This window comes from Myxocyprinus asiaticus, chromosome 50 (assembly GCF_019703515.2).
Source record: "Myxocyprinus asiaticus isolate MX2 ecotype Aquarium Trade chromosome 50, UBuf_Myxa_2, whole genome shotgun sequence".
Classification (NCBI taxonomy): Eukaryota; Metazoa; Chordata; class Actinopteri; order Cypriniformes; family Catostomidae; genus Myxocyprinus; species Myxocyprinus asiaticus.
In genome coordinates, this window is record NC_059393.1 from 21148377 (window position 1) to 21162974 (window position 14598).

A 14598-nucleotide genomic window follows, 5' to 3' on the forward strand; every position below is an offset into this window, starting at 1 on the left:
ACCCAAAATGTTTGACCCAAGTTAAACAATTTAAAGGCAATGCTACCAAATACTAACAAATTGTATGAAAAACTTCTGACCCACTAAGAATGTGATGAAAGAAATACAAGCTGAAATAAATAATTCTCTCTACTATTATTCTGACATTTCACATTCATAAAATAAAATAGTGACCCTAACTGACCTAAGACAGAGAATGTTTTCTACGATTAAATGTCAGGAACTGTGAAAAACTGAGTTTAAATGTATTTGGCTAAGGTGCATGTAAACTTCTGACTTCAACTGTATATTATATATACACACACACATATATATATATATATATATATATATATATATACATATATATATACACATATATATACATATATACATATATATATACATATATACACACATATATATACATATATATATACACATATATATACACATATACATATATATATACATATATACACACATATATATACATACATATATATACATACATATATATACATACATATATATACATATATACATATATACACACATATATATACATACATATATACACATATATATACATATATACATATATATACACATATATATATATATACACATATTTACACATATACATATATACATATATAAAACAAGGGGGCTCCCCTGGCTGTGTGTTTATGAACTAAATGGAAAGCTGTAAATCGATCCATCAGCGAACGAGCGCACTTCCAGGGAAAGTTAAACAGGAAACTACGGAAGACTTTGGCTCTCTCCCGCTCGTTTTATCTCTCCAGCCTTCCTTGTGCGAGTTCTCTATCTGTGGAGCACAGCAGGGCGGGCGGATGAGAGTGATGTGTGTGTGTGTGTGTGTGTTTGTCGGTCATGAGTTCATGCGAGCAGACTGAAGGTCGAGGGGGGGGTGGGATTGGGGGCGGGAACTCCACCCACCCCAGAGGAGTTCCACAGTGCAGCAGCTGTCAGAGCAAACACACACACCGCACACACACAGCTCTGCCAGGTCCGTAACAGCTGAGAAAATGAGTCTCACACAATATGGCAATACACTCCAGGAAGTCACACACACATCCATTTCTACTCGCATCGCAATCCAAATGAGATCATACCATAGACTTCCATTGTTTTTATATAAAGCCAATTACAATGACTGCAGACCAAGTCAAACCTTAAAAGTATAAACGCTGTTGCTCTATAAGAACATTGCTCCACACCAGCCAGAAACAGAAACATTAGCTCGACCAATGCTGTGAATTTGGGATGGGCTATCTGTTTTTCAACCAATGGAAGATGGTTTGAAAACAACAATTTTGCAATTGCGTTTAGTGCAAAAATGAAACACGAACACTATATTGCGTAAACGTCTACACGATGTTGTCATACGAGCTTGTTTGCTGTAAATGATTTGGCTGCAAAATGCAAGCTCTGAGTGTGTGCTTGCATGTGCATCTGCATGCAAAATCGCAACAGGGTGAACACAGGTTGTGTGTTATTTAAAGAATGCACAGCACGTTCACTGGGGAATCGTTTTCCTTGACAGAGAGAGAGAGACCAGAATTCTGACCCAGCCTTTACTTTTCCCCTCCCCCCTCTTCCTGCTGCGAGTCTGCCTTTCAGCACAAGGGGAGGTCAAAGCAACCGCTCTCTAAACACACACGCCATGACCCCCCCTCCCCCGTCCGTTGAGCTGTCCCAGAGAGCTGCGGTGCTTTCCTAATTGGGATGATTAACATTGTTGTGATTGGAGACACGTTTTTAAATGGTTCCTCGCTGAGTCCGGAGAGAGCTCTTGGGTTGCGAGCCAAAGCAAAGAGCATAGCGGTTTGCCTCACACACAAAAACACAGTCGGAGGAAGGATGTTCTTGCACTGATAAATGAACACCAATGACCTTACGTTATTTTGCCAACCTGTGGTGCAAGTCTGTAATGCCTGGAGAGAGCTATCGATTAGCATTCCCATTAATCATAATGGCAGTAGCTCGGCTGGCGGTTTAGCCGCAAAATTACGTAACTTGAATACTACCATCTTTGATAATGGGTACTCAGTTCTGGACAATAATTAAAGCCAATCACCTCAGCCGTCAAGGCACTGTGACTAATCACTCTGAAGCCGAAGGAAAAGGTGAAGACAAAAGACGTCCCAACAACGCTGATTTACAAGAACGCGCACAGTCCCAAAACCTTCACTAGCGACAATCCTGACTATCCTGGACATCCAAGGTAGAAAACAGGGAATCCTTAATTATCTGTCACTGGTAAACTTTTCCTTTAATGTAAATCAGATTTATTTATAATCAAAAATTGTATTTCATCAGATTACACGGTTACTTCGAAATTGCCATCAATAAAGAAAGACGCTTTTTTGCAACAGAATAGTTGGCATCTATCAGCAGTCACTTCTTACCTTGTGTTGGTGGGCAGGGCTGAGTTCAGGGCAGTCCTCATTGGTCGACTGCGACAGCATCTTGCGCTCCTGTTGGCCGAGATGCTTGGTCTTGCACTGCCGCTTGCCCTTTGGTTTTTCGGGGTCGCCATGTCGACGCAAGCGTGATGGGATGGTGCCGTCAGGGTCTGGGGAAGGCGAGGAGGAACCAATGGACTTGCGGTATTCCTTGAACCGCTGACGTTTATCCGAGAGATGTGAGGGTAGAGCAGAGTATTTCTGTATGGAGGAATCCCCACAAAAGCTATCGGAGTGAATGGAAATAGCTGGAGAAAAATAGATAAAAGACGCATTAGAACAGTGAGCTACTATTAGGCCAACACAAAATCTGCACTATTTTTGGGCTTTCTGCATGAATTGATTTAACGGTAGAGAGAGAGTACAACACACCTATTGGTTACCGAGAGCATTTTAAAAATACTTCCACAGAAACAAATCTCACAGTAAAAACATCAAAACACATTTATTACACTGAAAATATGTAAAACTTTTGAAATAATAGTGTTAAAACCTGCATAATTTTATGAAGAATTCCGCATTCATAGATTCCATGTGGGTCTAACTACTATGGATTATCGCAAATTACAAATTTTGCAGAAACAAATCTCACAAATATTGGGAAACACAAATGTACACAAATATTACACAAATATAACAAATATTACAGCGCAAACGTAAAACTTTTAGTGGCTGAATTTTGTGGAAATCTGCAAAACTCTGGATATATTTTTTACAGATAAAAACAAACTTTTCGCAATATGCAAATTCCACACAAACAAGTTTCACAGCAGACACCAAAACGTAAATACTACATTGCAAATACCTCTTCTAAATAAATCAACCCTAGCTTGTAAAATCAAATGAAGAGAAAAACAAACAAACAAACATAAAAACCCTAAATGCAAGAACACTTTACGGGCGTTCTCGGACAACAGACACAGATCAAACCAACAGAAGCCTCTTGAAGATCTTGTTACGTAAATCAGACTGACAACAGTAGAATGGACGATGGTAGACTGACTGCCTTGTTTTGAAGGACGGACAAAGGAGAGAGAAAAAAGCTAAAAAAAAAAAAAAAAACATTTTTTGATCTGCCACTTTCTTTTTCAAATCATGTGACCAGAACTCATGCATATGCGTTAGAGTGATAAACTGGTAAAGGAAGGAAGGAATGAGAAAAATGAGAGAAAACATAAAAGAGAGTGCAAGATGAGAGTGGAAAAATCAAATGAAAAGGAGCGCAACAAAGACCGGAAAAGGAAAAATGACAGAAGGGCAGAAAAGTGGAAGAGTAGAGAGAGAGGGAGAGAGAAATGCAGCAGCGAAGGAAAGAGACGATGAAAGGCTGAGTACAAGGCCGGGAGAAAAAGAGAGAGAGTGCTGTGAAACGGAGCGTGCTCCACATCTGTTCCATTATTCATCATATTCCCCGTTCACTTGCACGCACACACAGCAGCCACGAGAGCACGGAGCCAGCGAGAGTCCCACCGCGCAGAGGAAATCTGAACAAAAACAAGCACCAGCAACTAGAAAAAGACCAATGTGGCAGGGCAGGCTGATTAATTAGATGATATTCAGCCATTTTAAGATTATTGACAGTCAAATTCACTGAAAATTTAAAAACAGAAAATGTGTAAATACATCTGTATTATAAATCTACATATGTGTATTTCAATTACAAATGTAAACTAATTTGACAGTTTACGCAAAATTCCAAGAAAATTAAAACATTGTTAGATATGCACTTTTTACATTCGTATATATGAAAATTACATTCGTATTTTTACACATTTTCTGTTTTCAATTTTTTTTTGAGTAAATGTGTAAAATAAGTCTTCAGTTTTAAATTTGTACACAATTTCTGCTCATATTTTCACACAATTTCTGTTTTAAATTTTTCGTCAATTTTGAGTACGTGTAAAATTCCTAAATACGTATATGAAATTTCTGCTCGTATTTTCACACAATTTCTGTTTTACATTTTTCGTCAATTTTCAGTAAATGTGTAAAATTCGTAAATACATTTATGAAATTTCTGCTCGTATTTTCACACAATTTCTGTTTTACATTTTTCGGCAATTTTGAGTACGTGTAAAATTCGTAAATACGTATATGAAATTTCTGCTCGTATTTTCACACAATTTCTGTTTTACATTTTTCGTCAATTTTCAGTAAATGTGTAAAATTCGTAAATACATTTATGAAATTTCTGCTCGTATTTTCACACAATTTCTGTTTTACATTTTTCGGCAATTTTGAGTACGTGTAAAATTCGTAAATACGTATATGAAATTTCTGCTCGTATTTTCACACAATTTCTGTTTTACATTTTTCGTCAATTTTCAGTAAATGTGTAAAATTCGTAAATACATTTATGAAATTTCTGCTCGTATTTTCACACAATTTCTGTTTTACATTTTTCGGCAATTTTGAGTAAATGTGTAAAATTCGTAAATACATATATGAAATTTCTGCTCGTATTCACACATTTTCTGTTTTCAATTTTTTTTTACATTGAGTAAAACTGTCAAATTTTTACATATGTATATGAAATTCTTTTTTGTATTTTGTCAATTTAGTAAATGTGTAAAATAAGTGTTCGTTTTTACACTCGTATTTGAAATTTCTGTTCAAATTTTTTACATATTTTCTGTTTTCAAATGTTTTTCAGTTTTGAGGAAATGTGTAAAATAAGTGTTAATTTTTACATTTGTATACAAAATATTAGTTCATATTTTCACACTTTAAAAAAAAAAAAGTGTCAATTTTGAGAAAATGTGTAAAACAAGTGTTCGCTTTTACATTCTTAAACCAAATTTCTGTTCATGTTTTTATAATTTTTTGAACGTCTCATTTTCTATCACTTAATTACATTTTGTCAATCAATTTTGGCATTACATTAGCCTGTCTCTAGATATTGGCATCAGCTTTGTCAAGCCATATGTCAAGCCATATGTTTTTCAAAAACATATGGCTTGACCACTCTACTATTATTTGCACATGCACACTTTAATGCACACAGTTTTCATTGTATCTTCAACATAAAGTCACATGCAGTGTACATTAACTACCTTCATAGATATACAGTGATTTAGTTTGGTACAAGCTAAACATCCGGTTCTATCGGACAGACCTGAGACAAAATACCTTACAGAGAACTTTCCACACAGACCACCAAGTGTGCGCCGCCCAGTGTGTGAGATTGCGTCCCCATGGGTGAACTGTTCCAGCCTGCGTAAAGTGCTTCTCTCCTTCAACAGGTTAATTAAAGTCCTACCCCAAGAACCCTTGAGACCAGATTCACCGCACATACCCCACAAACACACACACACAGACTATCATGCGTGCTCTGCAGCCTAAGTGAATCACTCAATTAGCAAAAGGGGAGCAAAGACCTTAATGCCTTTAAAATCAACAGAACAAAACCAGCGTACTAAACACACACACACACGTGCCCTGGGGCATACTGCGGAGAGTATTGCATCACTGGCATGCGTGTCTCGTCTCTCACACCTCGTCAAAGACAACACAAATTTGTGTGTGTGTGTGTGTGTACGAATTCCCTTGGCTGTAAAGCAAGAGGGAGTGTGTGTGTGTGCGCAGCAGGAGATGGATTTTGACAGGGACATCTGGGGGATATTAGCCTCCCATTACCACGCAACTGGGCACGCACATACACTATAACACATTAACCAGCAAACCACCTCCCAGCTAGAATCCAAAGATTGAAACGTATAGCACATGACTACTACAGTCGTCCAACAAACACTTTTTTATTTATTTATTTATTTATTTAAATATTTTATATTGTTATATCGGCCCTATCCAACTTTTAAAAGCGCATCTTGAGACCTCTGCGTTTCATTCTATTCCGTTGAGCTCCATTTAGCTATTTTTGAACTCAAGAACAGGTCTTTCATTTGTTTATTTAACGCATGCCATCTTCTATAACTATTTTCATTGTGAAATTCAGGGCAGTTTAAACATGTTAAACAACCATAAAACGATAAGGCTTTTAAGATCCATTTTTAATAAAACCTCAAACTGATTCTGGGCTGATAAAAAAAAAAAAAAAAAAAAAAAAACATTTTCATGGTAACGTGTCTTTATGTAAACGCCCCCTAAGAAACGTCTTTTTAAAACACCATGAGAGCGAGAGAGATAAAGGGTCTCATCTCTCGCCTTGCTGCACTATAATCCTCCTGACAGAACGCCAGCACAATATTCACCAGCCAAGATACTGACGGGCAGCCTCTCACACACACACACACACACACAGCTATTTGCACAATTGTGGAATCTCATGGCTCATTACTCTGTGGCATGCACTTTCTCGGCGATGCTTTTATACCAACAAGGAAGCGAGTGTCTGTGTGTGTGCATGTCTGCGAGTGTGTGGCTGTCAATCAACAAGAATCATTATTGCAATCCCAAAGCCGCAGACATGGGGCGACGCGCTCCGCTTTCCTCTAATCTGCCTCTCCCTACTGTTTTTCACTCCTGCCTCTCTCTCTCTCTCACTCTTCCTCGCTCTCATATTTCACCTCAGTTCTCCCCACAGTGCTCCATATCCTCGTTTCATCTCTTTCTGCTATCTTTTGCTCCTTCTTTCCACCCTTTCCTTCTGCTTTCTAACAGCCTTTCATTCTCATAGTCTCTTTTGTTCTCTATGTTCTGCACACTGCTCTTGTCTCTTCGCTCAGTTCACTTTGTCTTTCTCTGAATTGCATAACTAAATGAGACACTCTTTGCTCAGAACACAATTTACAGACCTGTCCTTTATAGGTACTAGGGGATAGTGTGTAGTATATAGGAGGTAGTTTGTAGGGCATAGTTTGTATATGTGTAGGTGTTAAGCATAAGGTGTGCTACAGACAGGGCATAGCAATAGTTTGTAGGGTGTAGTGCACAGATTGCAGCACGTTAGGTGTTGTGAGTAGACCATAGTGTAGTATTTTGAGTGTAGGATGTAGATTTTAGGATGTAGAGCATAGACCATAGGTTAAATTGAGTGTAGTGTGTCAAGTGTTGGGTGTAGTATGCAGATTATAGTATGTAGCGTATAGGATTTAGGCCATAGAAAATAAGTTGTGTAGTATGTTGAGTGTCGGTGTAGTGTGTAGGACATAGTATGTAGGATGCAGAACATAGGCCATTAAGTTGGGTGTATTATGTTAAGCATTGGATGTAGTATGTAGATTTTAGTATGTAGGATGTAGAGCATAGACCATAGATTAAGCTGAATGTAGTTTGTCAAGTGCTGGGGGTAGTATGCAGACTGTAGTATGTAGGGCGTATGATGCAAACCATGTTGAGTGTAGTTTGTTGAGTTTTGGGTGTTGTATGTAGGACACAGTATGTGGGATAAAAAGCATAGACCATTAAGTTGAGTGTATTATGTTAAATGTTGGATGTACTATGCAAATTATAGTATGTGGGCCACAGTATGTAGGATGTAGAAAATAGACCCAATGCTGAGTTTGGAATAGCATACTACCATATTACTCTCACTAATAGATATGGAAGAAATAGTAAGTACTATGGTAGTATGCCATTCCAAACTCAGTCCATATATTAAGTTGAGTGTAGGATGTGGAAAGCAGGGTGTAGGGCACTATATGTAGCATATAGTATGTAGGGTGTAGTGTGTGGTGCACAGATTGCAGAATGTTAGGTGTTGTGAGTAGACCATAGTATAGTGTTTTGTGTGTAGGATGTAGATTTAAGTATGTAGGGCAGAGTATTAAGATGTAGAGCATAGACCATAGATTAAGTTGAGTGTAGTATATAGGGTATATGATTTATATCAAAGATCATTAAGTTGAGTATGAGGGTGTATTATGTTAATCGCTGGATGTAGTATGTAGATTTTAGTATGTAGGGCATAGAATATAGGACGTAGAGTGTAGACCTTAGATTAAGTTAAGTGTAGTATGTCAAGTGTTGGGTGTATTATGCAGATTGTAGTATGTAGGGCGTATGATGTAGACCATGTTGAGTGTTGGGTGTAGTATGTAGACATAGTATGTGGGATGCAGAGCATAGACCATTAAGTTGAGTGTACTGTGCTAAGCATTGGACGTAGTATGTAGATTGAAGTATCTATGGCAAAGAATGTATGATGTAGAGCATAGACCACAGGTTGAGTTTGGAATGGCATACAACCATATTATTACTCTTACTATTTCTGCCATTAATAGATCTGGCAGAAATGATAAGTAGTATGGTAGTATGCCATTCCAAAATCAGCCCATAGATTAGGTTACTGTAGTATGTAGAGTGTAGGATGTGGAAAGCAGGGTGTAGGGCACAATATGTAGCATATAATATGTAGGGCATAGATATAGTATGTAGTTGTTAGAGTGCAAAGCATAGCAGTATATAGGGTGTAGTGTATGAGGTTAAGGTGAAATGTATTTGAAGTGACGTGAAACCGATATCAACATTTGAGCTGAATGGCTAAACAGTTTTGGTACAAGCGCTAAACAGCTAAATGAGAAAACTGTTCAATCAGGTAAATAACACATCACATCAAATGTCAAAACCAATTTAAACCTCTGTCCTCTTGCCACTGTCGCTGACCCCTCTAAAGTTCAAGGTCTTGTTGACACAAACGTCCTATAAAGATCTTGACCTGCATACCTTTACCCAGAAACTCTCCACTTACAACCCAGCAAAGATGCTGTCGCACTTAGCACGAGGGCTTACCTGTGTCGGACTCCGCGTGTTCAAGGTGTTCCTTTGTCCAGCCTCTCTCCACCTCGCCTTTCCTCTTCACCCCTTTCTCTTCACATTTCAGATTTCGATCCACAGCAGGGGCACCAAGGGCATCTCTTGGGACCTCTGGGGGACAAGGGTCAAACTTCTCCCTCCTGGTGGTTTGGAGTGGTGGAAGAGAAGATTTGGATGTGGGAGGCATGCCCAGGTTGGGAGCTCCGAATTGGGGCCTGTCATGGTTGAGCTGCCCCTGTCTATCCCAAAGATCCTGGAGATTATGGAGGTGGCGGGGTTTACTTAACCGAAGACCTGTCAACTCGATACACACCTTCAGATTCTTCACCTCCTGCTCAGAAGGCTGCGGCCATATGTCTGCAGAGAGAGACAGAGGCACTCTGTTTACACCTTGAATTAACATCCGTCTCCTGTGATTCGATCACAAGTGATCAGCTAGAACAGATTGCCATAAGGGCCTAGTTTTAACATGCATCTCAAATTGGTCTTCGGCGACTACTTGTGATTGGATTTCGATGGTTCGAATTTGTAAATTCATTCATCACTTACTACATCAGTATGTCCAAAACTGTTCCGAAAAAACAGACCAAAGTCTTGTACACGTTTGACCTTTTCCAGATTTTTGATCAAACAGTTATTTTCTTTTTTAAGCTATACCTAACAAGCAAAGTTTAAAACCCTCATTTTCACACTACAACCACCCATTATGCAAGTAAACAGTCCTTCGTAATTGTCCAGGACACACTACGATACAAAAGCGATGTGGTCATATGCATTCCTGACCACCAAAACCAAAGAGTTTTGAGTGATCGTATTGTGATTCATTTAAAAAACACATTGCATCCAGTTTACACCTGTATTTATCACAGTGCAACAGAGATCTCCCAAGACAGATGTTAATACCAGGTATAAACAGGGTTGCACACTCAGAGTGGAAATTGTTTTCCAATTGATATCAAAGATGTTTCCTCCTAGAAAACAAACACCTACAAGTTTGATAGCTTTCAAACGGAAGCTCAGAGACTCACAGACACCCAAATGCAGACACATTTGCTCTGTTGGCAAAACACGCTTTCTAGGACACGTTTGAATGTGGGATTATACAAAGGCTGTTTTGATGTCTGAAAATGCCCTTTAGACTGCGCACAAAGATAGTTAACAACAGCTCAAAACGCCTACCTGAAATGAGTTTCGCTCTCTTCTCAGCAATGCCATCATCATCCTCTCCTCTCGCTCGTCTCTCTCCATCTCTTTCCCTCTCTTCCACAGTATGCGTGGAATCGGGGTGGTCTTGGCTTGCCTCCAAACCCAATGCACGTTTCCTTCCCGTCACTGTGCCAACAGACACCTCCTCCTCATCTCTCGCTCTCTTCTCCTCTGCTCGGCGAGACTGCGAGACGTCGACCTGTGGGACGCATCGCTGAAGCACGGGAACTCTGTTGTTTGCACATGTCGGTGTCACACCTGCATAGCCACACAAACACACACGTGTTAGTCAAACACACTGCGTCATGGCCTTGCGAAGAAAAGCCCTTTTCAACCGCACAGAATGCAAGTTGAAAAGAAGCCCCAACAATCCAGCAGAATACAAGGCCACAGACAGACAGAAAGAGAGAGAGAGAGACAGGAAAGGACTGGAGAAAAACAAACCCCTGACCCTGGACACTTGAGTGTTTGTGCTAACTCCACCACACCCTTCCCACATGGACAGCTAGACTGCAAACAGACTTGCTCACTCTCTCAGCGAGCTTAAATTAGCCTGAAACATCCGTGCCAAGAGCGCAAGCGGCTACTCAGCTCGAGTCTCCTCACCCTCCCCCTTCCTCCCTCCTGTCTTTCTCCTCCCCCTCTCCTGCTTTCTCCCATTCTGTGTGTGGCAGTTAAAAGCACTTCTTGAGAATGTCTCCCGGCAGCTAAGAGCAGCAGCGCAGATCAAAGACGAGCACTGGGGGCTCGTGCTCAGTACCGCCCGCTTCTCACACACAAACACACGCTCGTACATTCCCACTGTTAAACATGCATGCGCAAATTATACGGCTAATGCAAACCTCGCAGGTCACATGTAACGCAAACTACTATTACACTTACAAAAATACATGCTAAGGTTAAATAACAAGCTCTCATACATGCAAAACTACTTTAATTAACATGCTCTCAATGCTGAACAAAACTACCCTTATACTGGCCCAGGCAAGAATGCAGCCCACCCTGCCCCAGGCTCACATAGACACGCACAAAGCATGTGACTAACACCACATGCATCCCATAATTCATGGCAATGTCTGCACCATAGCAACTCCGCACTAAGGGAGATTGCCATGGTAACTTTGTTCGCGTCACTCGAAGAGAGTTAGCATGGCCATTGCGGGAAAGAGGAAGATTGAAAGACAGACAGTGACATGAAAATCAAGAGAGGATGGAAGGACATATTCAGGCCAGAATGGACGCACAAAGGAATGCAAACTAAAATATTTCATTTGCATTCATTGTATTGATTGTTGAACACAACGGAAATTTGAAAGACATGATTAACTTGCACAGCTCAAGGCTCCTGACAAATCTACGCTGTACGCTTTTTAACATTTTCCACTTTATTCACATCACAGGAACCACCAATCTATCGAGCGCGCTTTGTTTATATAATCCAGAGCGCTGTTAATTGTCCGTGTGGCTGACACACATGCGAGCATACAAGCACACACACATTCTGACCCACATGCACAGGAAACGCCTCGCCTCGGTGAAAGCCACCAGGGAAAGTGAGGTCACATAGCAGCAAAGTGTTGATTTGGAAATAAGATGGCATTTTGCCATTACCAGAGCTGAAGTGGAAAAAACAAGAGTCAAAACAGCACAGAGAGAGAAAAAGAGTAAGCACGTGCTTATTTATGTGCCTGTCTTCTGTTTGAGGGTGGCAGTAGAGGAAGCCATGTTTACCATGCCGTTTCCGCTGGTTTAATGCTGTTGCATTGAGCGCCGCAGCGCAGGGACAGTCCCTAGTGACATGGAGAGGAAGTGTGGAGGTAGGTAGGGGGGTTGAAGAATGAGAGTGCATACTATGTAGAGAAAGACTGGGAGATAGAAGGACAGGACAAAATAATAACACAAGAAAAAAGCCAATTCTAGAGAGATGAAAGTTAGAGACACCGCACATGACAGACATTACAAGAGAGAGAGAGACAGAGAGAGACACAAAGATAGCAAGCGAAAAGAAAGGAAATAAAAGCGAGTGCAGGAGTGGGAGACAGCGTGAAAGGGATTGCACTTGATGTTTGTGTGTCTCTTACCGTTGTGCTGTTCGGTGTGATTGGAGAGAGCCGAAATGGCCGCGGAGGGCCTGGAGCTTGGCTGGCTCAGTTCCCAGTCTCCCGTTCCATGCTGGCTATCTGCCAGCTCCCCCTCCCTTTCTCGATCCCGCTCTCTCCCCGGTCCGGGTGCTGCAGACGACACACAACCCTCCCTCTCCTTCAGCTCCAGCTCAGAGAAACGTATCATCGCACGCTACACACACACACACACACACACACACACACACACACACACACACACACACACACACACACACAGACACAGACACAGACACAGGCAAAATTGTGAAACCAGACCCAGTGTTACGAGAACCAGCTGTAAAGTCTGTCTCTTGTGAGCTCCAGTACAACAAAAATAGAGGGGGAAAAAAATACATTAAAACTGGCACAAAATAAATCTTCAGGCAGTGTTGTTCAGGAGCTAAAGTGCATTAGACGCAGCAGATGCATATCAATATCTAATAACGTTAACTGAAGCAAGTTAAGTTGCATTCTCCTAATATTTGACCATGAAATTTTAAGGGCCCCTCAAAAATGGGGAAAAAAGGAAGGAAAAAAAGGACTTCACAACTGCCTGTGGGAGCAAAACCAAGAGTTACTCATTTCTACTGATTAGTAATTTAAAAATAAAATGAACTGACCTCCCAGAATGCAGCTGGTTGACTTAAATTACTGTCCTCTTGTGATAATCCTTCCATCTAAGCAATTAGAATGGGGCTTAATATAGTTTTCAATGATTACACACATTTAAATGTACATTTATGCATTACGGTTTTATCCAAAGTGACTTACAGTGCATTCAAGATATACATTTTTATTAGTACATGCATTCCCTGCATTTTACCAGTACATGCATTGCTTTTCCAGTTGTACCAAAAATTAAAATTGTCATAATTTACTCACCCTCATTCACTTTTCTTGTAATTTTTTTTTGTTTTTTTTTTTGGTCATACAATAAAAGTGATTGAGGCTGTCGTTCTACCTAACATCTCCTTTTGTGTTCCACGGAAGAAAGAAAACCATATGGGTTTGAGGGCGAGTAAATGTTGAATTTGAATTTTTGGCTGAACTATCCCACACATACTGTAACACATCAGTACACGAGAAACATCAACTTACCATGTTGCAGAACAACAATCATTACAATCATTTAAAATGCACCATAATCAAGATACTGAGTCTTATTTGCAAAGAATTCAAGAGTTACAGTATTTCAGAACACCAATGTTTTGGAAGCTGTAGTTTAAATGATTAATATGCTGTAGACTATATGGGCAAAAAATATTGGGCTTATTTAAAGGGGCTTTTCAAATTTATGTGAGGTATCTGAAACGAGGGCATTGTCTTCCACCAGCCTCTACTCTGAACTGGGCGACTGTGCTTGCTTGCGTGTGTGTGTGTGTGTGTGTGTGTGTGTGTGTGTGCGCGCGCGCACAGTAATGGCTCTGCCAGTCGGCGAGCTCTCTGCTCGCTGCTTCTGGTAAGAGCTCTAATCTTCCCCATCAGGAAAGAATGGGCCGGATTTCACTTAAGCTGGGAGGGCTGCCACCATGCACATGGCTGTTGGGGGACTGGGGTTGTGCATGTGTTTGTGTGTATACATAAAGGAACCAGGATGGAAGCCTATAGGAAAGAGTGTGCAATTATGTTTGGGTATACCACAAAACACAATTGCACACTCTTTTTCAGACACACACACACACACACACACACACACACCAGTCTCCAGGGCTCACTTGCAGGTTAACAGTTGCCTGAAGCAGTATGTGCTAGCAAGGACACACCATGTACACCCACACACACAAACACACGGCAGCTGATCTTCCACACGACTGGGCAGAGCAACCACAGACAGGACACTGTGTTAACCCTAACTGAACCACACACTTGAGTGTGTGTGCTCTTACACAAACACACGTTCTCTCTCGCTAACTGTGGCACTGAAGCCTTTAAAGCCTGCTTTACAGATTCACAGCAGGTTTTCAAGAAGTGATAGGAAGAGAGAGTGGGAAAAGGAGGGTGGGTTACAGAGAGCTGTAATTAGCAGGCTGTTCAATGTAACCTAGTGTGGAACTTAGATGCAAATGCTCACTCAAAGCCAGAACTGT

General features: G+C 40.6%; 1 protein-coding gene across 3 annotated transcripts in view; it reads right to left on the reverse strand.

Moving 5' to 3' along the window:
• bcor (BCL6 corepressor) overlaps positions 1–14598 on the reverse strand; it is a 56311-nt gene that overhangs the window by 25820 nt on the left and 15893 nt on the right. For 2 of the 3 annotated variants that reach the window (XM_051694587.1, XM_051694586.1), the window contains 5 exons: positions 13132–13188; positions 12470–12683; positions 10362–10646; positions 9159–9539; positions 2412–2716 (listed from right to left, as the gene is read on the reverse strand). In XM_051694587.1, coding sequence (XP_051550547.1) covers positions 2412–2716; positions 9159–9539; positions 10362–10646; positions 12470–12683; positions 13132–13188 — 1242 coding nt within the window. The remainder of the gene's footprint in view (positions 1–2411; positions 2717–9158; positions 9540–10361; positions 10647–12469; positions 12684–13131; positions 13189–14598) is intronic. The other variant, XM_051694588.1, reaches the window with a different exon arrangement.